At 40.9% G+C, this 27,500-nt stretch overlaps 1 protein-coding gene across 1 annotated transcript in view; it reads right to left on the bottom strand.

Annotated features, from left to right (window-relative positions):
- Nucleotides 1-27,500, bottom strand: part of LOC134446372 (fibrinogen C domain-containing protein 1-A-like) — a 96,838-nt gene that overhangs the window by 61,231 nt on the left and 8,107 nt on the right. The window contains exon 2 of the mRNA XM_063195734.1: nucleotides 10,046-10,540. Coding sequence (XP_063051804.1) covers nucleotides 10,046-10,540 — 495 coding nt within the window. The remainder of the gene's footprint in view (nucleotides 1-10,045; nucleotides 10,541-27,500) is intronic.

Genomic DNA, 27,500 nt, shown 5'->3' with positions numbered 1-27,500 from the left:
GGTGACTGATCACCTAGTCCTACAGCATTGTAGCCAGGCTGTGCCCTCCTAGTGATGCAACACTTTCAGCGTTGCAACTAGTCAGGTCAAGAGCAATGCAAGTACTTTCTGAGTTCCCGAAAATACAGGAACTCCTCCCACTTTGTCAGTAAGCAAACAACCATAAGCAAACCAAGGGAGGCGGGTCAACCATGCCGTTTGGGAAATGTTAATTGTTATGCTTTTGGTCAGACCAAGTCTCGAAGAGATTTGAACGTCGATGATAATTAGGCTAACAGCATTGGCCAGGAGCAGCAGGCACACCCAGGTTTCAGAAGGAAAGGGACAGCCTTACTAGCCAGACCATGCCCTCCTAGTGACGTGATACCTTCAGCCTTGCTACTAGTCACGCCAGGAGCAATACAAATATAGTTTCTGAGCTCCGGAGAAATCGGGAATTCCACCCACTTTGTCGGGAACCAACCAACTTTGGGCAGCTCCAACGGCCCTGGGTAGAGGCGTGTTCAAGTTTAAGCAGAGAGGTTCCATTGGGACCAAGAAAAGTTTTGGTTTAAGCTTCGACACAGCCTTTTCTGGCCTCGACCAGTAGCAAACCGAAGGAGGCGGGTCAACCATCCCATTTGGGAAACGTTAATCGTTACGGTCTTGGTCAGACCAAGTCTCGAAAGGAGTTTTGAAACTTGATGAGTCTATGACAATCAGGCAAAACACCTTACAATCCTTCTTACGCTTGAGGTATGTGAAGGTCGTGAGGTCAGGGACTGCTGTAATGCTTAAGAGGCCCTGACATCACGACTGTAAGCAAGCTTTGTACATGAGGCCCCTTGAATTGAGTTCACTCAATTTCTACAGGGACAAGCTGGGACACAGAGACTTCAGAAAGTAAAAGAGGTCTTGCAATCTTTCTGGGAAATGTGTACTTGAAGTCTGTGAAGGTCGTGAGTTTAAGCCCATGTGCTGCAGTAATCCTCAAGTGTCCCTGAGTGGTGCAAATTTACCCTGAGCTGCTCCTGAGGGGAACGTCCCTGTAGTTAGCTCACTGTTAATCCCACTGGATAAAGCTGCCATCTAAATGATAACTCATGCAGAGTTAAAGGCTAATTTGTGGGTTACTGTAAGGTGGGGAACACAGTATAACACAGTATTAATATATTGAAAGCTAGAAATGTTTTTTTTAAGGGCGGTGCTGCTAACGAAAGTTGAAGTAAGAATGGAAAAGATGTAAAAGAGAAAAAGATGGTAAAGAGAAGATCACAACAGATGTGATGTAGACCTATGATTTTTGGCCCAGGCCCGAGCCCGAACCCGAACCCGAGCCAATTTCGGGTCGGGTCGGGCCTGAAATGTCACTCATTACGTTCGGGTAGGGTCGGGTTCGGCTTCTCTATCGTTGACAGGTTTTTTTTTATTTTATTTTTTTTTTTTAAATAAATAAATAGGCTATGTAGGCTGTGCGTTAATAATATTCCACGTCAGTTGATAATCCAGCAGTGCAGTGCCTGCTGCTAGAATGCACGCGCTTTCCCTCGCCTCTCCCTCCCATCACAGTGCGCTGAGGCATTTCGGCCGTGTTTTGGCCACGAGAGACGCGTGGTCTGCAAAAAACAGAGGTCGCCTCATCAACCCGACACATACTGTAGCCTAATAAACTCTTGCAATGGCAATTCAAGAACTCCTTCATTCCTGTTCTGCTGCTCGCGTCGTTGTTCTTCTTTGTCTCGCTGTCTCTCTCTGTGAAAGTGCCGCGCTAGATTTTTAAGGTCGTACTGCTGCTGTGGCTTATGGCCCAATGATCAGCCGGTCAAAATGACGGACGCCCTTAAAATTTTCCGCCAACTCTTAAAAAAAGCGTCAATGATGGATTATCGCTTAATGTAACCTCTGTGCACTGCAGTGCAGCATACACAGAAATATAAAAGATGGCCTGCATGTTTATACAGTCTATTTAACTTAGATTTCGTAACAAAATACTTTAATGGCTTTAATTTAAGGGCTTTGATTTGTTATCATAGATCACCCCTCCTTATAAATAAAATTTGAAATTTCGGGCTTCCCTCGGGCTCGGGCCTACACATCCAATAATTAGTCGGCCTCGGGCCGGGCCCGGCCCAATTCCCATGGGCCCATGTCGGTTCGGGCTTGGATTTTTTTACCCGTTCTTACCTCTGATGTGATGGCAGCAACAGCAATCAGAAATGAGAGAGTGAGTCCACTTTTTCTACTCAGACAGACAATTTGTCAGTCAGGGGAGAAGACTGAGAAGATATCTCTGTAAAAATTAGCAATGCTCCGGGTATTTTTCTCATCCAAATAGTTTACTTAGAAACAATTGGACGACATTTTGGAATGTTAAAACACATTTAGTTTCTCAATTTGACCTCAAGAATCAGGCATTCTACCGTCAAAATTCCAAAAACAGTCTGACATTCAATGTGTTAAAGTTAAAACATAGTAATTGTGTCATTGCACAGTTTGTTGAGAATCGATTGGGATGTTGGGAGGATGATACATACTTAATTCATGCTATAAGGTTGATGTTCTAGAATACAAAAGTGTGGACCTTTCTCAAATTAATGTTTAATGTTAATGTTTCCTTGTAAAACAATATTTTCCCCTACTTACAGAGAAGTAACCACTTTACACATTCTGTTACAATGCAATGACACATTAACTAGGGCAGAATTATCTTGATGTGAGTGTTGCATCACTCTTAACAGCCCACAAAAATGTCATTGTGATGGCAGTGGCCTGAGTCACATTAATTGGAGTATAACTTTATATGAATAACTTTATATGGAGCATGAAGGGGGCGAGTGTCCACGCAAAATTAAATGTACCGGCAGAGGCAGGAACACTTAACATGACTTATTAATGAAATAAAACTTTGTGTGGTCTAATAAAATTACAACACAGTGTGAAGGGAGTCATGCTTTTTTCACTATCGCCACCCAACTCCCACTGTGACCCAAGCAGCCTGGATTCCTCTGGGCAGAGCCATCTGCTGAATAACTAAACAAAGAGTACAAGGGGTAGAGAAACTACTGTATGCTGATCCAATCCACAGACAGACAAATAAATACTTAACATGACTTATTAATGAGACAGGACTTGCATAGACTCTATTAATTACTGTGGTCTGGACACTGCCTCTTGCTGCACTTTTTGTCGCAACAGCTTCCCCAATTTTTCCCCATAATGTTTCCAGCAGCCTGAGTTGCTTTGGCTGGGAGCATCTGGTCGATACGTCCCAAATTGCAGTGTGGAGGTTGAGGATAGCTGGAGCAGAGCCTGATCTGGGCCAACTCTGGGCCACATCAACATCAGATGAGGATGATGCTCAGGAGTATTAGTCTGTTTACAAGCTACAGTGCAAATGCAAATGCCAGAGTCCAATCCTGAACAGGACCTGCTTATTTGTATTGAAAAGTGACAGTTGCTACTGCCAAACAAAATAGAACCTATACAGCTCCTTGAACTTGATGAAAGTCAGAACCACATTCACTACATTTTTATGTTTTTAATTCCAAATGAATAATTCAGAATTAAATAGTTGCGTCGAGTTTACATTGATCTTTCCTTTAATTCTGAATTAACAGGTGTTAACACAACATTTTCAAAGCGAAATTAAGCTTTATTCAGAATTAAATAGTTAATTCGGAATTAAATGTCTCATGTAAACGTATAGCCAATGTCACATTTTTGGGTTCTGAACCCAATCACATCTTCCGGTTCATAACCGCCACCCTGTACACATGGAGTTACTGAGCGTTGGGCGTGCAGTGTCCAGTTGCAGTATATGGGTTGGTACTGATCTCAGGAGAGCTGGTTGTGTGCACAGCAGGGATACAATTTGAGAAAGATATCCACCAGCCAAATGTTGATAAAGAATAGAAGTGGCTAAAAGGGCTTCAGAATTAACATTTTTAAAGGGTAAATCCTACCCCTTGCACAAAGGGTGATGGTAAGATCAAGAGTACCATGTGTGTACGCTTAGGACAGAGTGGTGCAGGACTCAGGAGATACTGTATATGGCCACTGGCCAGTTATGTGTGGTTCTGATTTCAGGGCTGTAAAGTGTGTGTGTGTGTGTGTGTGTGTGTGTGTGTGTGTGTGTGTGTGTGTGTGTGTGTGTGTGTGTGTGTGTGTGTGTGTGTGTGTGTGTGTGTGTGTGTGTGTGTGTGTGTGTGTGTGTGTGTGTGTGTGTGTGTGTGTGTGTGTCAAGGTGCAGGTGGTGAGCAGCTAATGAAAGAGGAAGTTGGGCGTCGACCATGTTCATTAATGACTGCGTGATTCTGATTCTGCAGCGTCAGATCCTCCCAGGCAGCCGCCTACCACTTTCCAGGCCCCCTTCATCTCTCCTCCCAGGAACCTCCTCATGCATCCCCTTGCTCTATCCCTCCTCCCACGCACCCCCTCCCACCTCCCACCTCCCAGCCACCCCTCTCTCTTTCCCTCCTCCAAAAACGCCCCCTTCTTTTCTCGCATCTTACATCTGCTCACTTCCTACATCCCTCTCTTTTCCTCCCTTTTCTCCCAGGGACCTCTTCCCGCTCCCTTTCTTATGCTCACCCGCCTCTGTCCCTCCTCTCCTCCTCTCTTACTTCTGTCTTTCCTCTGCTCAGCTGCCCCCCTCCCTCCCCCATACAACTCTGTCCTTCTCCCCACTACCTGTGTCAGGTGAACGAGAGAGAACAGGCTCACTAGAACTCTCTTCTCTCATGAGCTTGTCTGCCAAAGACACCCAGACGACAAACTCCTCCAATTCAGTCACCCACATACCACACAATCCACACATGATACATGTGCATGTCTGCACTCACACACACTAACCCACAGTACGCACACACACACATACGCACATCAGCATTTTCTTAGAGTGTTGGCTCCCCAGCGAGGCTTGCACACAGGCAGGCAGGTAGCTATTGATTACAATAAGACAGAGAAAATAGTCTGTTTGTCACCCCAGTGGCTGCCTGCTAATTGAGAGCGCTTAGCCGTGCCGCTGACAGCATCTCTGCATTGATCTCTATGGCCTCAGCTGATGCTGCTATTTGGCTACAGCAGGGTTCTAGCTAGGATGAAATTATAGCGTATCGGTCGAGGGAGCGAAGCGTCCGAGAGGGGGGGTTGGTGCGGAAGGGGGGTTTCCCCCCATCCGCGGTGCGGAGTTTTTGACATTTTAAGGTAAAAATAGGCCATTCTAGGGGTACCTAAAAGGTAAATTATCAGTGTTGGGTTGCAGTAATGTAGGCCTAACTACTTTTTTTCTGATAAAAGTAGTGTAGGCCTAACGAGTTACTACTAAAAAGTTGGTAACGAAACACCGTTGTCTGTGAACTTTTGCGATTGGAGAGGTAAATATGACTCCCTCTCTCGGGCGCATACGCGCAAATAGAGATCTATTAAGAGGAAGAGAGAGGTGTGTCGCGGTGTCCCCTCCTTCTCACAGTTGCACTAGTTTTGAAAACGTTGAGGAGCACTGTGAACCGTGTGTGCATTTAATAATAGGGCATATCAATGTCCGAGTGATCCGATTCCGAGACAAGTGCAGTTTGACACATTTTCCGAGCTCGCGCTATTGTACAGCTTGCGCGTCCTAAAACCACAGGACTGGTGCCGGGTGCCTTTCGCATGCAATTAGCCTAGCCACAGAAGACGCTCCTTTTGCTACGAATGCGGGGTTTTTTTTGTAGTCACGCTATGTCAACCGGCAAGCTTAGAAAAAAGTGCCTCTCACCGTTACGGAGATGTCACGTCTTCTCCCACCTACTTTGTCCTCTTTCGAATAGTGTCAACTCCCAATGTCAGCGCTTAGCGCCCAATGTCTCCTGATTTGTTTGTATGGTAACAAGTAACGAACCCAGCACTACTGCTGACACTGCTAACAGGTTGGCAACTACGCTTTGGAGAAACAAGGATGCGATGCTACACGTGCATTTGTTGTTGTTTCATACGCTTGTCACAGAGATTAATAAAAGCCGTCAAAACCCCGCGACAAATAAAAATAGTAGGCTGGTAGTAGTAGTAGAGTGCTATATTGTCATTTAAATACAGTGAGTATGACGTGTCAGGTTTGGCAGAAGGGCGATGTGGCATTGATCTGGCTGTAGCCTACATAATACAGACAAAATGCCGTTACGCTGTATTGAAAATAAGCGTAACGGTCCAAAATAAGCGTCACTGTCCAAAATTATAGCGTAACGGGCTGTCACGCACTTTTGCGCTAGCTAGAACCCTGTACAGGATATAGTAGCTGACATGATGAATCATCACTTCTGTTGCCGCTGCTGCCGACTGCTCGCTGGTTGCTTCTGGATTGGTAAGAGCATGTCAATATCAACTCAGTGATACAGACCATGACGAAGACAAAGAGAAAGATGAAGAGGGAGGGTAAGTGTGGTGTCAAAAAAGGGGTCCACACAGAGGCCAAACGCTAAAAACGTGGGCACGCCAACTTCAATCAGTGGCACCAACTGCAGAATGCATGTATAACTGCAGCATGCAGATGTTGGCCAGCTGTCAGAGAAAGATGAAGACATTCTGGATGATCTGGAAATAGGGATTGACTGGCCTGAGTTGACTGACACATTTGGTTCTGGCTGATATGAACACAGGAAAGAAGGAAGCAAAGAAGGAAGGAGACACTACCTCAATGGCGTGAGTACAGAAAGATATTGACTGGCCTGGGAAAAGGTAGAGTCTGGTAAATCTGGAGGAAGTGAGAGACTGATTGACCTGTGCGCACTGCTGCCACTGACTACGAGTAAAATCGAAAAATAGCAGCAAGCCTGCAAGACAGCCCTACAAATACTGTATTGAAAAGTAGATTTTAAGGCTCCTTTTTTTCAAAGCAACAAGCCTCTATCGTCCTATTTTGGACATAACAACTGGCTGGGGGAAAAGAGACAGCGATCAGCCAACCTGCTGACTTTTTGCCTATTCTGGTCCAGACACATGGCCAGTGGTGCACAACAGGTGCACTGCCCTTGGTCTCCCTTTAAACCCCCATCAGAGGCAAGATTGTCAATCCCAAAAATGTATCGGACCATCTCTTATCATGGCTGCCCAGCTGGGTAGATCATTTCTTCATCTTGTGTATTCTGGACCAGCCACTGGGCGTCTGTGTGACACCTGGTGCTGCCCTTGACCTCTTTAAATCCCAATCCTGTGATGTCATCATCAACGCTGAGACTGTCAGTCATGACAGAAAGAAAGAGTGTGGACCTTCTCACTGCAGCTATCCAGCCAGCTACCTGACTTCATGCCTGTACTGGTCCAGACACTGTGGCTCTGCATGCCAACTGGTGATGCCCTTGATCTCCTCTGGTCCCCTCCTGTAATGTCACCATCAGCGATGAGACTGTCAAGGCTGTCAATCACAGCAAGAAAATGGGCATTCTCTGTCCTTGGGGAGGCAATGTGTTCACGGCAGCTCTGCTCACTTGTTCACTACAAAGTTAACTTCATTGAGTGGTGTTGTCTTCCTTTAGCTATGTGTATACCAAGTGCGACCTACGCCAGCTGAGCGACGGAAGTCCTTATTTCTCTATGGAGGGTAGGTGAATAAAGTAACCAAAGCGAATTCGCCAGAAGCTAAGCGAACTGAGTGAACAGAGCGAATTTCAACGATTGAAGTCAAGCTAATATTATGGAAATGAGCTAAGATGCAGTTTGGCGAAAAACCAATTGGAATGTTCATACCTCCGATGGCTCTGTCAAACCAGAGCTGTTATGTGATTAGCTAAATCAAATATGTCAATGTCACGTCCAGAGCAAATGAAGCGAATTCATGGCAAAACTTCTTTAGCGACCTCAGCTACCTTGGTCGCGTATGGGTATCTGGTCTACACGCAGCTTTACAGTGGTGCACAACATAGTGACCAAGGGACCATTTCATATTCAGCCCTGATGAGCTGCATAGACAAGGGGACAATCAAAAAAATTCCCCATGTTTGCCACTCACCCTGTGTACAGAGTGCATTAAGTGAGGGAAGTAGGCTACTGTAGCAGTGTACAGAAATCTGTAAAATCAAATTTGAACTTGGGAGTTTATCCTTTGAACTTGTTACCCCCATGTTTCCTTTTGAACTGAGGGTGTCATATTCAATGGTCATCATTTACCACCTGCGGGACTAGATGCATTCCAACATAATGCAGAATTTCTTTAAATCCAACAAAGTGACTTGAAAAGGTTAACTGCACAATGGCTGATCTGCCATACTCTGTTATGACTATGGATACTTGTAGATTCAGTATTTATAAAGCATTCCGGGTCAACCCTGTTGTAATAACTGTGTTGTATAAATACAGTAAATTGTGTAGAAAGGACCACATGTGGGCAAGACCAGAATAGAACGTAGCTTCTTGCCAGATGAATGCATATGTGGTGGCAGTCTCTCTCTCTCTCTCTCTCTCTCTCTCTCTCTCTCTCTCTCTCTCTCTCTCTGAGTGTGTGTGTACTTAATGCTTGCACACACACACACACACACACACACACACACACACACACACACACACACACACACACACACACACACACAGGTAATCAGTGAGACTGCTTAGAGGCAGCAGTCTGACACGTTCTCCCCTATCTGTTTGAGGAGTGTCTCCATTAATGCCAGCACAGGTCAGATTGATGCTGTTGTTACCGCATCGTTACAGCATACTCCACTACCTTCTCTTCTCTTCTCTTCTCTTCTCTTCTCTTCTCTTCTCTTCTCTTCTCTTCTCTTCTCTTCTCTTCTCTTCTGCCCTCTCCACTCTTATTAATTGCATTTCTGCAATTTCTGCTTCACCTCCCCTCTCTGTGTCTCTCGGTGTGGACCTAACATGATGAGGGCAGTAAATCTGGCCATAACATCAAGTTGGTGGTGATTACTATGTGTGTCTTGGACAAATGTTAACAGGGTGGTGCTCAGGGAGAATGAATACCCTCAGCGGCCCTGTCACGCTGCCAGGAAGGACGAGCTGGGTACACTGCACTGCACTGCTAGCCATGCCACGTCCTCCTAATGACGCATCACCTTTGGCGTTCCTTCTAGTCAGGCCACAAGCAATATAAATGTTGTTACTGATCTCCGGAAAAATCGGGAACTCCACCCACTTTGTCTGGAACCAATCAACTTTGAGCAGCTACCCTGGGTAGAGGGGTGTTCAAGGCAGGAACGTATTTTAAGCAGACGCTCTATTGAGCCTTTTCTTGGCTCATGCGTCTCTATTCCATGGTAACCGAGTCACATACGCAACACACAAGCAGAGTAAAAGCGTGCGCTGGTGCGCAGAGGAAGAGAATTTGCTTCTGACGATCTCAGAATTTAAAAGTTAATATTTTTTATCAATAAATTTGATATGTCAAAATCTATTTCAAGATGCTTCTCCTTCTCGAGATATCTTAAATCTGCCACCCCTAATTTAGCCTGGCGAGAAGCCAGACTTTAATACTTCTTTCCATTCGTATTGACTCGGCAGGCTACCCCTAATTGGGACTAAAAAGGTTTTAAATGGTTTGCACAATCTTTTCCAGCCTTGACCAATAGATAACCGAGGGAGGCGGGTCAACCTTGCCATTTGGGAAACATGAATTGTTACGCCGGAGGTAAAAAAAATCCAAATTACAGAGCCTAATTTAAGTCCTCTGGTGATGGAGTGTTCATTACTAGGGTTGCAGGTTTACTCTGACTGTCACGCCAACTAGCCTGGCTCTTTGGTGTAGCTGAGCCCTAGTATGTTACCCCAGAAGGTGTATGTTTGAGTCCTGGTGGGGCAACTGCTCCTCTTGACTACAAAATGGGGTCAGAAGTGGGATGACCAGCCATGAGATCACCAGAGGTACATACAGCTGTATTAGCCATAAAAGGGAGAGTGTGTATATATGGGCATGTGTGTATCTTCACTTACTGTACCAGAATGATTCTCTGCTGATCTGTCTGCAGTGTACTAAGCTCCTGCTCGATGTTGCTCTGACCCTGTGTGTGTATGTGCATGTGTAATACGTGTAATATTGTGTAATAAGTATGTGTGTGAGTATGACAACATATTAACTTACCACGATGAGTCTCTGCTGGTCTGTCTGCAGCGTGCCAAGCTCCTGGCCGATGTTACTCTGCCCCCTCCTAAGGCCCTCGTACTCCATCTTCAGCTGGGTGGCGTGGGCCGACAGCTTGGCCACATCCTCAGCCAACTTGACCAATAGCACACGGTCCTGGCCCCTGACTGACTTCAGGTCCGAGTCGTGGTCAGTGAGCGAGTGCAGCAGGGAGGTTTGCACCCCTTCCAGCCTCTGGAAGTTGGCGTTGTAGTCGGGGCAGTTGGGCTCGATGAAGACGTTGATACGCGAGCCGTCTCCACGGTCGATGGTTACCAGGGCGTTGGCCTCCGTCTCCTGGTTGGTGCTGATGTGGGACGTCAGGGAGTCGAGCTCGCTGCCGTGATGAGGAGCCTGGTAGTGGTTCATCACCAGGATGCTGCCGGTTACCGTGACGGTCAGAAGCACGGCCACGAAGAGCAGAATGGTCCATAGAAGGTAGTTGCAGCTCACCCTCTATAAATAGACAAAGACATTACATTATATGACATTACATTACATTACATTACACTGCACTGTATTATATTACATTTGGAAACACTTTACTTGATGTGTTCCTGCATAGCACAGCATAGCTGTTATAAAGTCTCCACAAAGTATTCATGATTGTTTCATGACCCATTCATACTAAACCTTTCATGAACCTAGCGGATGTAAGAACAGCAATTTGTCAAAATTAACCTATAACCTATAACCTATAATGTCGCAACATGTCATCATACATTGCGTATAGATGACAGGCTGATTTGAACCCACTATCGCGTGTGTCCAATACGCCTTTACAAGTTAAAGCGTGCTCCACAACGCCCTGTGACAGGTTAGGTTTAGGGATGGTTTTGGTTTAGGCACAATTTAGCTAGAAATTCGCTTAATGTCGCGGTTCTTGACAAAAGTAAAGTAGCAGAAACATTGCTTTACTGACAGGCTAGGTTTAGGGATGGTTTTGGTTAGGGCACAGCAAAGCATGTTTGCGTTTAGTAACAGAAATGTGCTGTGGCAAAACAAAATCGCCGACATGGCGGGAAAACTGTGCAAACCTCGTCACGTGTCAAATGTGCATGAAAGCGCTTTACTGTTGCGTTGAGGAGCACGCTTTAACTTCAAAAGGCGTCGCACCAACACACTACATGTACTATAGTGCTATAGCGTGAGATACATACGCTAAAGCAGTGTTTCCCAACCTTTTTTGTCCTGCGTACCCCCTTAGCAACTTTTTCATATGATGAGTACCCCCTCGCCCTCATTCAGGCTCTGTTCCTCTATCCCAATGTGACTACACTCAATATATTTGTTATTATTACATTTTTCCGCGTACCCCTTGAGGTGTGCTCGCGTACCCCTAGTGGTACACGTACCCCTGGTTGGGAAACACTGCGCTAAAGCATGATGACAGCCTGAATGTCAAGCTGTGCCTAAACCAAAACCCATTCCTAACCTTAACCTGTCAGTGAATAATGTGTGTCCACCATTGACAGTAGATATATATTCTATTTACTGTCAATGGTGTCCATCAACCTAAAACATAGCCTTCCTTTGGCATGCCACATGCCACTAACATGTCATCTAACCCCTACTGGATTTACTTCAGTGCCAGGGACAGAACATTTGAATGAAAAATATTTTCTTGACCATATTCTGTCCCTGGCACTGGAGTAAATCATACACATTGGATGCAATCAGGTCAGGTTCAGAACAAAAATTTTAATGCTGCTTTGCAATTGTGGAACTTTTATTTTGACAAGTTGCTCTCCTTTTTGTCTTCCATGTTTATGAAAGGTTTGGTATGAATGGTATGAATACAAAGACATTACACGTATTAGATTACACTACATCACATACAGTACATTACATCACATAAATATACATGAAGTGCTGGATGGTGCACAGCAAGTAACTACAGGACGTCCTCTTTTGTGGTGTGTAGGCTACACACACACACACACACACACACACACACACACACACACACACACACACACACACACACACACACACACACACACACACACACACACACACACACAAACACACACACAAGCCAGGTGCCTCGGATAAATTTGTTCCAATAAGGCAACAAAATGTCCAGTCTTCCAGCATTAGAGGCCTGTATACTAGAGTAATCACCCAGGTCAAAAAAATGTGTACTTAAGTGTACTTTAAATATATTTAATTTTCAGAAAGTATATTTTAAGTACACTCTATTTATCAAGTACAGTACTTAAGTATGGTATTTAAAAATATACTTATAGTTTAGTGTATTTTAAATATATTTTAAAATCATTTGTATTATTAAAGTTATGTACTTAAATATAGTTTTATAAAATATACTGTTAGTGTATTGTATTTTAAATGTATTTTAAGTATATTTGTATTTTAAAAGTAATGTGCTAAGTGTAGTATTGTAAAATATACTATTAGTGTATTATATTTTAAGTGTATTTAAAGTATATTTGTATTTTAAAAGTAATGTGCTAAAGTGTAGCATTATAAAGTATACTATTAGTGTATTATACTTTAAGTGCATTTTAAGTATCTTTGTATTTTAAAAGTTATATACTTCAGTGTAGTATTATAAAATACACTATTAGTGTATTGTATTTAAATGTATTGTAAGTACATTTGTATTTTAAAAGTAATGTGCTAAAGTGTAGTATTGTCAAATATACTATTAGTATATTGTATTTTAAGTCTATTTTAAGTACATTTGTATTTTAAAAGGAATGTGCTAAAGTGTAGCATTATACAGTGTACTATTAGTGTATTATATTTTAAGTGTATTTTAAGTATCTTTGTATTTTAAAAGTTATGTACTTAAGTGTAGTATTATAAAGTACACTATTAGTGTATTGTATTTAAATGTATTGTAAGTACATTTGTATTTTAAAAGTAATGTGCTAAAGTGTAGTATTGTCAAATATACTATTAGTATATTGTATTTTAAATCTATTTTAAGTACATTTGTATTTTAAAAGTAATGTGCTAAAGTGTAGCATTATACAGTATACTGTTAGTGTATTATATTTTAAGTGTATTTTAAGTATCTTTGTATTTTAAAAGTCATGTACTTAAGTGTAGTATTATGAAATACACTATTAGTGTATTGTATTTAAATGTATTTTAAGTACATTTGTATTTTAAAAGTAATGGGCTAAAGTGTAGCATTATAAAGTATACTATTAGTGTATTATATTTTAAGTGTATTTTCAGTATCTTTGTATTTTAAAAGTTATGTACTTAAGTGTAGTATTATAAAATACACTATTAGTGTATTGTATTTAAATGTATTGTAAGTACATTTGTATTTTTAAAGTAATGTGCTTAAGTGTGGTATTGTTAATTATACTAGTAGTATATTCAATTTGAAGTCTATTTTAAGTACATTTGTATTTTAAAAGTAATGTGTTAACGTGTAGTATTATAAAATACACTATTAGTGTATTGTATTTAAATGAATTGTAAATACATTTGTATTTTTAAAGTAATGTGCTAAAGTGTGGTATTGTTAAATACACTATTAGTATATTCTATTTCAATGTATTTTAAGTACATTTGTATTTTAAAAGTAATGGGCTAAAGTGTAGCATTATAAAGTATACTATTAGTGTATTATATTTTAAGTGTATTTTAAGTATCTTTGTATTTTAAAAGTTATGTACTTAAGTGTAATATTTTAAAATACACTATTAGTGTATTGCATTTAAATGTATTGTAAGTACATTTGTATTTTTTAAAGTAATGTGCTTAAGTGTGGTACTGTTAAATATACTATTAGTATATTCAATTTTAAGTCTATTTTAAGTACATTTGTATTTTAAAAGTAATGTGTTAAAGTGTAGTATTATAAAATGCACTATTAGTGTATTGTATTTAAATGTATTGTATTTGAAGACATACTATTGGTGTAGTATATTTTAAGTGTATTTTAAGTGCATTTGTATTTTAAAAGTAAAGTTTGGTATTAGAAAGAATATTTGAAACGTACTTAAAGTTAAGTATGGTTTTAGTATATTAAGTACACTTGTACAAAGTTTGATTTTAGTACCAAAAAGTAAACTTAAAATGTGTTAAAGCTCTACTTAATTATATTTCCAGTGTATTTAAGTATACTATAAGTTGTCCCAAAATAACACAACTTAAGTATGTACTTCTGCAGCATGCTATAAAGTGCTTTCTCATGACCTTGAAATAGATTTGTAGCATACTTCAAATAGTTACACTTAACCACATGTTAAAGTACACATTAAACATCTTTTAAAGTGAATTAGTAAGTATATTTAAAATGTACTTACATTTAAGTATGATTTTAGTATATTAAGTACACTTCTGCAAAGATTGATTTTAGTACCAAAAAGTCAGCTTAAAATGTGTTAAAGCTCTACTTAATCATACTTCAAGTGTATTTAAGTATACTATAAGTTGTCCCAAAATAACGTTCTTTAAATACACACTTTTGAAGTATATTTTAAATACAAAAATACATACTTATTAAGTATATTAAGTACACTTTTTTCACCTGGGTACTTTTTTTAAACCATCATTTTAGTGAATTTTAACCTAGGCTTATTTATTCATTATGCTTTGTAACATTAAATAACCTTCCACCTTCCATTTTGTTAATGTATTTTCATGGTAAAAACACCATATTGAAGAGCACAAACAGATCTTTAAAAGGCATATAAGGCCTTACCTATTAAACTTTTAAGCACAATACTGAAGTCTGTACTTAAGTTGTGTTATTAGTGTATTAAGTGCACTTTAAGTGTACTTTTTGGCGCACAAATTAAACATGTAAAAGTGTCTTTAATTCGATAAAAGCATACCACCACCAATGATTTCTAAGTATTATTATTAAGTATATAAAAGTATACTTAAAGTGTACTACTCAAGACTATTACTTCAAGAACGTAATTGTGCCTATTGTATAACAGGTAGTTGTGGTCTAGTGGTTAGAGTGCAGGTCTGTGGTTCAGTGAATTGTGGGTTCAAATCCTGGTTGAGGCAGTGGTTGTTGTCTGAAGTGAAGGTGAAAGGAAGGTTCATGTGAATGGCTGATGACTGTGAACAAGACAGTGTACAATGGAAATGAGTAATTAGAGATTACATTGATGTTTTTTTCATATACTTTTGAAATATATTTAAAGTGTACTTAAAATAAATATATTTGAAATGTGCTTAAAGTAAAATCTACTTGTAGTATACTTAAAATACATTTAGAGTCAATACACTTAAAATGTACTTAAAGCGATTTTTGTGAATATATTTGAAATGTACTTAAAGTAAAGTATGCTTTAGTACATTAAGTGCACTTGTACAAAGTTTGATTTTAGTACAAAAAAAGTAAACTTAAAATGTGTTTAAGCTCTACTTAATCATACTTCAAGTGTATTTAAGTATACTATAAGTTGTCCCAAAATAACACAACTTAAGTATATACTTCTGCAGCATGCTATAAAGTACTTTCTTGTGACATTGAAATAGATTTCTAATGTACTTAAATTGCACTTATCTGCATGCTAAAGTACACATTAAACACATTTTAAAGTTATTTGGTTAGTATACTTACAATGTACTTAAAGTAAAGTATATTTTTAGTATATTAAGTACACTTGTACAAAGTTTGATTTTAGTACAAAAAAGTCAACTTAAAATGTGATTAAGCTCTACTTAATTATATTTCAAGTGTATTTAAGTATACTATAAGTTGTCCCAAAATAACACAACTTAAGTATGTACTTCTGCAGTATACTATAAATTACTTTCTCATGACATTGAAATAGATTTCTAATGTACTTAAAATGCACTTATCCGCATGCTAAAGGTCACATTAAACACATTTTAAAGTGACTTGGTTAGTATACTTATAATGTACTTAAAGTCAAATATATTTTTAGCATATTAAGTACACTTGTACAAAGTTTCATTTTAGTACAAAAAAGTCAACTTAAAATGTGATTAAGCTGTACTTAATTATATTTCAAGACTATTTAAGTATACTATAAGTTGTCCCAAAATAACACAGCTTAAGTATGTACTTCTGCAGTATACTATAAAGTACTTTCTCATGACGTTAAAATAGATTTCTAATGTACTTAAAATGCACTTATCCGCATGCTAAAGTACACATTAAACACATTTTAAAGTGATTTGGTTAGTATACTTATAATGTACTTAAAGTTAAATATATTTTTAGTATATTAAGTACACTTATACAAAGTTTAATTTTAGTACAAAAAAGTCAACTTAAAATGTGTTTAAGCTCTACTTAATTATATTTCAAGTACATTTAAGTATACTATAAGTTGTCCCAAAATAACATTCTTTAAATACACACTTTTGAAGTACACTTTAAATACAATAAAACGTACTTATTAAGTATATATTAAGTACACTTTTTTTTTACTTGGGCAGTGTAGTGGTTTTTACACACACAAACGCACACGGACAAGGGAGCCAAATAAAGCCCTGAGAGAGGAGCACCGCAAACAGAACACAAGACATGACACAATACAACACAGAGACTCAGGCACAGCCCAAGACCCATCACTGGCTTCCCCACACTCTCTGAAGCAGAAGGGGAGATATTTAGAGGAACACAGAGGAGGATAAGGACAGAGACGTCGAGGGAGGAAGAGAGAGAATGGATACAAAGTCAAGAGAAAAAGATCGGAGGGGAGAGAGAGAGGGTGAGAGAGAGAGAGAAAATGGGGGAGAAAAAGAGAGAGAGAGTGAGGAAAGGAAGGGGGTAGAGTTGGGTATTGGCAAGGTGGTCACGATTCTATGCGCATCGCGATACACATGCCATGATGCAATACTATGACGATGCATTGCAATGCATGTATTATTGTGATTCCTTGCAATCTTCAGGAAATGTGTAAAATACAAGCCTACTTGCCAGTTGCTGTGTAGCAATAAAAGCAGCAGCAAACCTAGCTGCACTATGATACTACAGGTGCCTTTTATTACTGAGGAAGACGAAAAAGAGGAAACAAAAGGACAAATGGAAGTAATTGGGATGAAAATAAAAATAAAAAAGAGCCAAAAAAATGAATAACAAAATAGACATAAAAAAATTAAAATAAATAGGGGTAAAGGTGGAGTTGACTTTGATGGCTACTGTATAAGGGCATCTCGAAAGTGCTGCTTGCCAAAAGCTAATTTGTTTATATACCTTTTATAGACTATTGGTCCATATAGTCCATCGATTTAAAAGTTATTGTACTAACAAAACTCTGTGATGGATAAATGCTCACATGGATGCACTTAAAAGCCTGGTGGAAGAGAGGAAGAGAGAGTGCTGTATAATGAAAGAGGGATGAAGGGTGATTGTGAGGAACGAGATAAAGAATGAGAGACAAAATAGAAAGGCTGTTAACCTTCCTGACTCAGAGAGTCCAGCTCATCATTTCAGACCCCTGGGTGTTCATATCACACACACACACACACACACACACACACACACACACACACACACACACACACACACACACACACACACACACACACACACACACACACACACATTCATAGTTTCTCTGCCTGCCCTTTCTGGCTCTCTGAAAAGATGGATGGTGTCTTCTTTGGCTACACACTGTACACAATTTTGTACAGAGCATTGGGCATCAATTTCAGGTGCAAGGGGTGAACACTGCTGCGATGCTTTGATTTTAGCCCATTTTAACACATTTTGGACGTATGTAATATAACACAATGTATGCAACATAATGTATGTTGTGCCAAGGGCGCCGGAACGAGTTTTCCAGTAAAGTGGTGGTGCATTTTTTTTCTTCATTCTTTATTTCTTAACAATGCTACTGCCGCTGCACTCCACTCATTTGTCTACAGCAAAAGTTGAGAAAGCCTCATTTAGGGAGCCCAAAAGTAGGGATACAAATGCACCACGGTATCCCCTTTTCCTCCACCTACAGTCTCCATTGTGCACAACTCTGAAAGTGTATTAAGTCTCCCTCTCCCCTCTCAACCCTCCTCTCGTCTCCTTCACCGCAACTGTCTTCTGTCCCCTTCCCACCTACAGGATCCTCTTTTTTGTTCTCCTTTCTTTGTTCTCTTTTATTGTCTACTTATCCCTTCTTCCTGCTGTGTAATCATCTGTCTGCACTTGACCAGGCCTGTGGTGCAGAGGACAAAAACACTTCACTCACATAAGGCCACTCAGCAACCCACACATCCACACACAATCACATGCACACGCACACGCACACACACACAGACCCTTGGAGCCCTCTGTGTGCACACTTCAGTTAAGAGTACCCATACACCTAACACTACTACCTGCCCCACACACCACACGTGTCCAGTGTCTGCCGGTGAAGTGAAGGTGGTGAGTTCTCCTGGGCACTGACATTTCATTCACACACACACACACACAAACACACACACACACACACACACACACACACACACACACACACACACACACACACACACACACACACACACACACACACACACACACACACACACACACACACACACACACACACACACACACACACTTTTGTGGTCTTCTCTGTGGGTGGGCTCAGTGCTCAGTGGTCTGGGTGATGCACTTATGGGGAAGTGAGTGTGTGTTTGTGCATGGGTGTGTGTCCTCTATCTATCTGTCTGTTTCTGTTGGATGTGGAAGAGTGGCCTGACAATTTGACACCTACGACAGACAGAGGTGAGTGCCGTGTGTGTGAGTGCGTGTGTGCAAAGGGTTCAGCTGTCAGAGAGGGGGGCCCAGACAGATTTTGTCCCGGGCCCAATCAAAGCTGTCAGCGGCGCTGCGTGTGTGTGTGTGTGTGTGTGTGTGTGTGTGTGTGTGTGTGTGTGTGTGTGTCTGTGTATGTGTGTGTGTGTGTGTGTGTGTGTGTGTGTGTGTGTGTGTGTGTGTGTGTGTGTGAATGTCTATGTCTGTGTCTGTGTTTGACTGTATGCGTACGATGTGGGTGTGAATGTGTGTGTATGTGTGTGTGTGAGAGAGAGAGGGAGAGAGACATTTGACATTTAAAATCCCTTTATTGAACCAACCATGGTCCACACATCCACCAAAACAAACCCCACCTCCCAACCCACCCCACACCACCCCACCCTAACCCATTAAAAACAACCCCTTACCAATGAAACATTAGAGAGAGAGAGAGAGAGAGAGAGAGAGAGAGAGAGAGAGAGAGAGAGAGAGAGAGAGAGAGAGAGAGAGAGAGAGAGCTGCAGGAACAGGAAAAGTGTTTGAGTGTGACAGAAGATCTGATTGTTTTTCTTGAGGTGTCTGTTGATGAGGTGTTGAGGTGTTGTCTTCTCCTGCCCCAGTCTGCCCTAAGAGAATTAGTCTGACCCCAATACAAACACACACACACACACACACACACACACACACACACGCACACCACACACACACACGCACACCATCCCCATAACTACAACTTCCCTCAGGGCTCCAGTGAATGAAACTGTGAGAAGTAAAATGCATATTGGTCGTCTTGACACTACAGTGTCTTGATGGACCAAACTATTATCCTATGTCCGTCAATAAATACACCGCACATGCACGCACACATGCACGCACGCACACAAACACACACACACACACACACACACACACACACACACACACACACACACACACACACACACACACACACACACACACACACACACACAACCCCACGTTAATATCTTTGTGGGGGCCTCCCATTGACTTACATTTATATTAACCCTAGCAGTAGGTTAACTGTGCCCGAACCAAAACAATCCCTAACCTTAACCTGTCGGTGAGGAAATACTTTTACACTTTAACTTTTAGCAGTAACAACAAAACTACCCCAGCACAAGAGGTCAAAACATGTGGATTTGGGCCCCACCCTGTTGGTGTGCTCCTATAGCAGTGGCCTCACGAAGGTAGATTGGTGCAGTACAAACCCCACCCCCCCCACACGCACACACACACACAAACATCTACACACACGCAAAATAAATCCAGAGCCTTTTTTATGAACCATCTAGTAATATATCCATTATTATACAATAGTTAGATCCTTTACTTTCAGTGCTGAATCTCAGCTCTCAAGTGATATCAGCAACATCATAAAATCTCATACTTGGCCTGTTTGACCTCGACCTACTTAAGCACATGAAACCATTTATTGATTCAAAAGGAGCCGAAATAATCAGCAAAGGTCCAATTATTTTCCAGAGTAGGACGATTTAATTTACCTGTGTCTTTTCCTCCACCTAATTTGGTTGAACACTGGCTGAAACCAGCTAATTAAGTTACTGCCAATTCACAACCGAGTGACGAGACATGTGTGCTCACACAACACAGAACAGCCAGGGGAATTCAGACATCGATGCTACAGGCTATGCAGATAAAGGTATACTACTTTAATGATGCATTCTCATGTTCTTGTATGGTCATATAAACCATGATCATATATAGGTCCAGCAATTTGCATCAAATACTGTCTGGGTGATATCGCACCTAACACACTCGTTTGGTTGCAGTATCTAATACACATAAAATGGACGTGAACTACGCAAGTTAACACGAATCGTGCACGCGTATCCTACAGCAAGCATAAGGGCCTAATGCTGTACTTGTGTGTGATGTGAAGTTTGTTTGTAATGCTGCTGATATGCATCTGTCTTGTGATTTGTCCATCAGATGGCACTGACATAACCGTAATCTGGCACTGGTGATATAGCCCTGAATTGACCCTGATGTGGCCCGGATGTGGTTCTGAAAGCCCTGATGGGGCTCTGATATAGCCCTAATGAGGCTCTAATCTGGGGAGTGTGTGGTTGTGATCTGGGGCTGATGTGAGATAAGAGACTGATGCAGCTCTGATGAGACTGCCACAGCAGCTGGCTGAACACCAAATATAGATGGGTGCCGGAGGCAGTGCAGTGCAGTGCACACACACACACACACACACACACACACACACACACACACACACACACACACACACACACACACACACACACACACACACACACACACACAAGGGCAACACAAATTTAAGATGATTTTCTGTCAAAGTACCAAGAGACTGAAAATATTTTTGTTATAACAAAAAAAGCAACAGATCAAAAATAGTGTGGCCAGCACATCAAGGAGCACCAAGACACAGAACTATCACTTCTTTTCTTTTTTCTTTCATTCTGCCTCTGTGTGTGCAGTCTGTCCATCTCTGTCTCTTTTAGGTTCTTGAAAGGCTGTTGTCACAGCAGGGTGTGTGTCAGTTTGTGTATCGTGTGTGTGTGTGTGTGTGTGTGTGTGTGTGTGTGTGTGTGTGTGTGTGTGTGTGTGTGTGTGTGTGTGTGTGTGTGTGTGTGTGTGTGTGTGACCAGGCAATAGAGAGAGAGCAAGAGAGATAACATTTGACAGAAAGACAGAGCCACAGAGACAGTGACGCTGAGCGAATAATTAACACTGACTATACGATTCGGTGCCAATGTGACAAGAGTGTGAGGGTAGGGACACTAAGAAGACTTGAGCTGTGAATGTCTGTGTGTGTTTGTGTGTGTGTTCTTTAAAACTTTTTGAAACACTTTTAAAATATCTTGAAAGGCTAGCCTCATGTCAGACACCCCTCCTGATAAATACTCAAGAGAGATTTTCTTCCTCATGAACAGCACTGACAGCTCTATAAAAGAAGATCCCTACTGATAAATCATCCTCCCTTTAATCATCTCTCTCTCTCTCTCTCTCTGTCTCTCTCTGTCTCTCTCTCTCTCTCTCTCTCTCTCTCTCTCTCTCTCTCTCTCTCGCTTTCTCTCTCTCTCTCTCTCCTACAGGCCTGACATCGAAGGGAAGTGCCCCAATCCCAATATATGCATAAGGGCTCAGTGCTGACTGAAAGAGGAAATGCGAAAACAATGACACCCTTTCCACATGACTGCAGAGGCAGAGAGAGAGAGAGAGAGAGAGAGAGAGAGACAGAGAGAGACAGAGACAGAAATCAAGAGAGAGAGAGAGAGAGAGAGAGAGAGAGAGAGAGAGAGAGAGAGAGAGAGAGAGAGAGAGAGAGAGAGAGAGGCAGAGACAGATACAGATACAATGACAGAGAGAAACAGAGAGAGACACACACAGACACACACACAAGGTGTGGGGGAGATGTAGGACATGTTGGCAGTGGGCGATAAACAGCTGTTTCATCTCCAAGAACATTTCCCTCCAACAGAACAAACAGAACACATCACTGGCATAGACCACTGGCACAGAACTCTTCCTGAGCCGCAGAAAAAACAGTTTACCCTACAACACACACACACACACACACACACACACACACACACACACACACACACACACACACACACACACACACACACACACACACACTGTCTTTCTGTCGCTTGTTCTCTCTCTTGCTCTCGCTCTGTCGCTTGTTCTCTCTCTCTCTCTCTCTCTCTCTCTCTCTCTCTCTCTCTCTCTCTCTCACACACACACACACACACTCTATCTTTCTGTCAAATGGTCTCTCTCTTGCTCTCGCTCTGTCGCTTGTTCTCTCTGTCTCTCTCTCTCTCTCTCTCTCTCTCTCTCTCTCTCTCTCTCTCTCTCTCTCTCTCTCTCTCTCTCACACACACACACACAAATACCACACACGCCCACACACCCACTCAGGCAGCCGTATGGGTACAGCCCATAAACCCAAACAGCAAGATGCTGGCTGCTGTTTATTCATTTATCAGGTTTTATATGCCGGCTATACAGGGAAACGAGTATCATAGTATCATACAACAGCTACTGTCACAATCATAAATTTAACAAACCCTTGTCGACTCGTCTCCTTCCTCTTCCTCTCACACTTTACCCCATTGCTATCCTCCCCTTCTCTCAGAAGATGCTCTCTCCCTCTTGCTCTCTCTCTTCCTACATCTCTCTCTCTCTCTCTCTCTCTCTCTCTCTCTCTCTCTCTCTCTCTCTCTGCTGTATATCTGCCTGAGACACAGACACAGACACATGCACACACTGGCTCATACACTGAGAGGCTCACATACATAGTACATAGTACATACATACATATATAGTACATAGTACATACATAGTCAGCCTGCCAAGCCCCAAAAATATATGTTTGATGGCATTTTCTGTTAAAAGTTGGCAACCATGCCAGAAGTTATCAGCATGGGCTAAGGTTTCAGAATCACCTGGTTGCCAACACGGAACTTGACCTTTAAGGTCAAATATGAAGGTCAAAAGGTCAACCACGGTCAAATAACAGTGTTATTTAGTTAAAAATTGTTAAAAAGATGTTAAAAGTGGGCAACCATGCCAGAAGTCATCAGCAAGGACTAAGGATTCAGAATCAACTTGTTGCCAACACGGAACTTGAACTTTAGGGTCAAATTTAAAGGTGAAAGGGTCAAAAGCAATGTATTTTCTGGGTAGTCTATTTTGGGAACTGTATATTCATGGAATTCTTTTTCAAATGTAAGCAACCATGCTAGATGGTATCAGCATGGATTAAGGTTTCAGAATCACCTGGTTGCCAACATGGAACTTGACCTTTAAGGTCAAATTTGAATGTCAAAAACAATGCATTTTCTGGTTTGCCTTTTTTGGGGGGGGCTTCATATTCATGGAATTCTTTTTCAAATGTTGGCAATCATGCTAGAAGTTATCAGCATGGACTCAGGTTTCATGGTCCATGGTTGCCAGCATAGAACCTGACCTTTAAGGTCAAATTTGAAGGTCAAAAGGTAAACCGGGGTTAAAAAAAAAAGGTTTTGTTTTTTTGTGATGTGCTTTCATAAAATACAAGTTGTTTGCATGATGTATTGAATAATTAGTAACTGGAGGAGATCATTCGTATTTAAATCATTTTAGGTCAGTGAAAGTATTGGAACAAATAATCGTAAAGAAAATATCTGTTTTGATGAAATTCAAATTTGCTGAAATTCAAATGTGATGTCAGTACATACTGGATATTTATGTATTTAAAGGAGCTATTGTTGCTGTTATTACATAAAGGTTGTGTGATCCAGATCATGTTCTATCCCTACGGCGTTTAAACTTTCTACATTTTAAACACATGCAGGTATACAGGGCTGTCCATTCCTCAGTCAACTGCAGGCATGTATTGCCCACTTGGTTCTACAACCACATCTTATCAGTCCTAAGCTACTATGTGGAACTGGAGGTTTCCTTTGCCACACAGCCATCAAGTGTTGGTGTACAACTTTCCAACCACCTGACTCCTCAGTGTCTTTGTTAATATGTACTTTGTCAGACTGTAGCCCTACATTTGCCTGCTGATTTGCTTATGCAAGATGCAATCCATACACTCTTAAAAAGGCTGGGTCAAAAACAACCCAAATTGGGTTATTTTCTGACCCAGGCCCTGGTTCAGTATTGGGCCTACCCTTTGTCTGGGTTAAAATGTTTTAACCCTCAGATTGGGTCATTCCTCTAAACCAACTAAATGGGTCATTCTGACCAACTTGCTGTGTTAAAAGAACCCATTAACTGGGTCAGACCTACTACAACATTATTGGGTCATATTGACTTCTTTGTTGGGTTCATACTTTAGCCCCTTAATGCGCGCCGTACCTCCAGTGGCACGCAGTAATAGTCACTGAAATGTAACTACCGTAGCACTACTATACCATGACACAACACAGGCCCTTTAGTAATGCACCACGACTTGGTCATTACCATACTGGTAACAACAAATGTATATAGCGCGTCTTTAGGGGTTAACCCAATATTGGGTATTTAAATTGCAAGGAGATTTACAAAAAACAATTATGACTTTACATTAGTACATTAAGGTGAAATATACCAGAATTGTTTACCAATACAATTGAGATCAATTTAAAAAACAAAATACAAGAATGCATAATATTTCAGATCTCTTTTTTTATTGCTGAACAATGAAGATAATTAACAATACATTTCATAAAAGTATACTATAAAGATGCAAATCACAGCAGTGTAGCATTAACACATCATAGCATTGAAGCAATAAAACCTTAATTGAATTTACATGCATCTTTTTAGCCTCTTTGCAAAGATGGGTTATCAGCAAGACTGATCACTCATGACCGAAAAGACTCAACTACATCACAGCAACATTGCTATGACATTACCAAGAGCCTTAAGTAACAGGTTAAAACTCAGTCATTACAATATTGGTGACAGTAAAGTTATAACATAGGCTCTGCTAAAAGGGGTTAAAGGAAATGGTTCTGTTTTACCAATGTACCATTTGATTTCAGTGACACTGTACAATTATAGAAATTCAAAAATTTAGTTTCACCTTACCTTTTGTATAGCACACTGTAAAACAGCACATTAAAATGTTTAACCCCTTTGCGAAGAGCCCATGTGCTTTGCACAGAGAATATGTTGCTTTTTAGCTATGAGTAAACAGACCCGCCAGCAGGTCCATCTGCACAAACAGGCTTCTCACCGTACTTTTTGTTAATTACAAACTTTACAGTGCATCCATAACTGCGCTAACAGAGTGGAGTGAACTTAATTGTCCCCAGGTTGAAATTTGTCTTGGTCTCTACAGTCACTACATTCCATACAGTACTTACATAACCAGCATATAACAGAACATAAATAAAAAACATTGAAAAAACATAGAAAACATTAAAATAAAAAAACATCAAAGTGTGCACTGCATGTCCATGGCAGGTCTATCTGTCATTAACAGACAAGGTATTCCCTGATGGGTGGTTATCCGAATAATACATTTCAAACACAGCATGTATCAAGTCCAAAAGAACTGACAGGGATGTCGCAATTAGATTGACAGTTTGTACCTCAGGACCTTGTCTCGTGATCTGGTTTGATTGACATCACTACCCTTTCAAGGATTTAAAGTAGCTGGCTTGTAGATATTAAGGTTCACGTAGTAGATGACCTCCCAAAAGCACGGTGAAGCTGCAGGTTGCATATCCCTCATGGCAGCTCTTGGCATCTCACCACAAGTCTTGAAAAAGCAAAACAAAAGAAAAGTGTAAATGATTAGGCCAAGACATGGCTTTTCCATCTCAGTCATCATAAATATGGTTTAGGTAAATTATATTGTTCTGTATATCTCCTGTACACTTTGTATTTGCTTGTGATGTTGGCTTGATTATGTCCTCTTTTGAAAGTCGCTTTGGTTATAAAGCGTCTGCCAAATGCAATGTAATGTAATAATATATATATACACACACACACACACACACACACACACACACACACACACACACACACACAAAGGTATATAAATTGTTATTTCTGACTTGACTGCACCGGAATGACTGTGCGTGCCTACCGGTGCCCAAAGAGGAAGACAAAAAGAAAGACAACAAGTTTGAGAGTTTGGCAAACAAATAGACAGAACATACAGTAAACTGTAGCAAAATTGTCTGAAGTGACACCACACAGTAGGCATTCCATACATTCACAGAACCAAAGAACAATATCAGGCCTCATTGTGTGTGTGTGTGTGCATTAACGCCTGCTGTTGTGCATTGATATAAAAAAGTTACTTCATACATGCCGATGATATCCAAGAGCTTCTTGAATAAGTAGTGTGGCCGCCGACCCAGCTGAGCAGCATTCTTCTCCTTTTACTTGTGTCCTACAGCCAAAAAATAAGCAGTTATTGTGATTTTATTGTTAAAGTAATAGGCCTACAATACAGTTGACATACACATTTATCCTGAACTGCGTTGTTGGGTCCTGACAAGCCAGTGGTAGTGAGAACAATATAATTGGATGTTGAAACTAGTAGGGATTTTCCTTTAAAGGGACACTGTGCAGGAAATGGTCAAAAAAGGTACTGCAACTATGCTGCTCATTGAAACTGGGCTGTCTATTGCCAAATTTGATCTTTGCATGAAAGTTTACTGGGTAATAAACAAATATTTTCTAGTATGGTCCAAGTAGGGTCATTTTTGCAGCTAAAAATGGCTATTTTGGGAAATTTAAAATGGCCATGGAGAAGATCCCCCTTTTCATGTATGAAAAGTGCAATTTTTCAAGTCATAATGAATGCTTAGAATTTGATGGTGGTGGTAAGCATTAATGAAAAAGGTAACATAAGTGAATGGGCAGCATGAATTCTGGAAATAAACAACTAAAAATCTCACACAGTGTCCCTTTAAGGTTGTGTGTGTTTATCTGTGTGTGGTGTAGAGTGGGGTGTGCATGAGCATGTTTTGTACGTGTGTGTGTGTGTGTGCATGTGTGTATGAGCATATGTGTGTGTGTGTGTGTGTGTGTGTGTGTGTGTGTGTGTGTGTGTGTGTGTGTGTGTGCGTGCGTGTGCGTGCACGCATGGGCTGTTATGCATGACATAAAAAGATCTTGCTTCCTACATCCTGATGTTTGAGGACTCCTCGGATAAGTAGTGTCACAGACCCAGCAGAGCAGAAGTAATCTTCTTTCATTTGTGTCCTACAGCAGAAA

Source organism: Engraulis encrasicolus, chromosome 3 (assembly GCF_034702125.1).
Source record: "Engraulis encrasicolus isolate BLACKSEA-1 chromosome 3, IST_EnEncr_1.0, whole genome shotgun sequence".
NCBI lineage: Eukaryota > Metazoa > Chordata > Actinopteri > Clupeiformes > Engraulidae > Engraulis > Engraulis encrasicolus.
The sequence above is the reverse complement of the archived record's forward strand: the minus strand, read 5'-3'. Positions and strand labels throughout refer to the sequence as shown.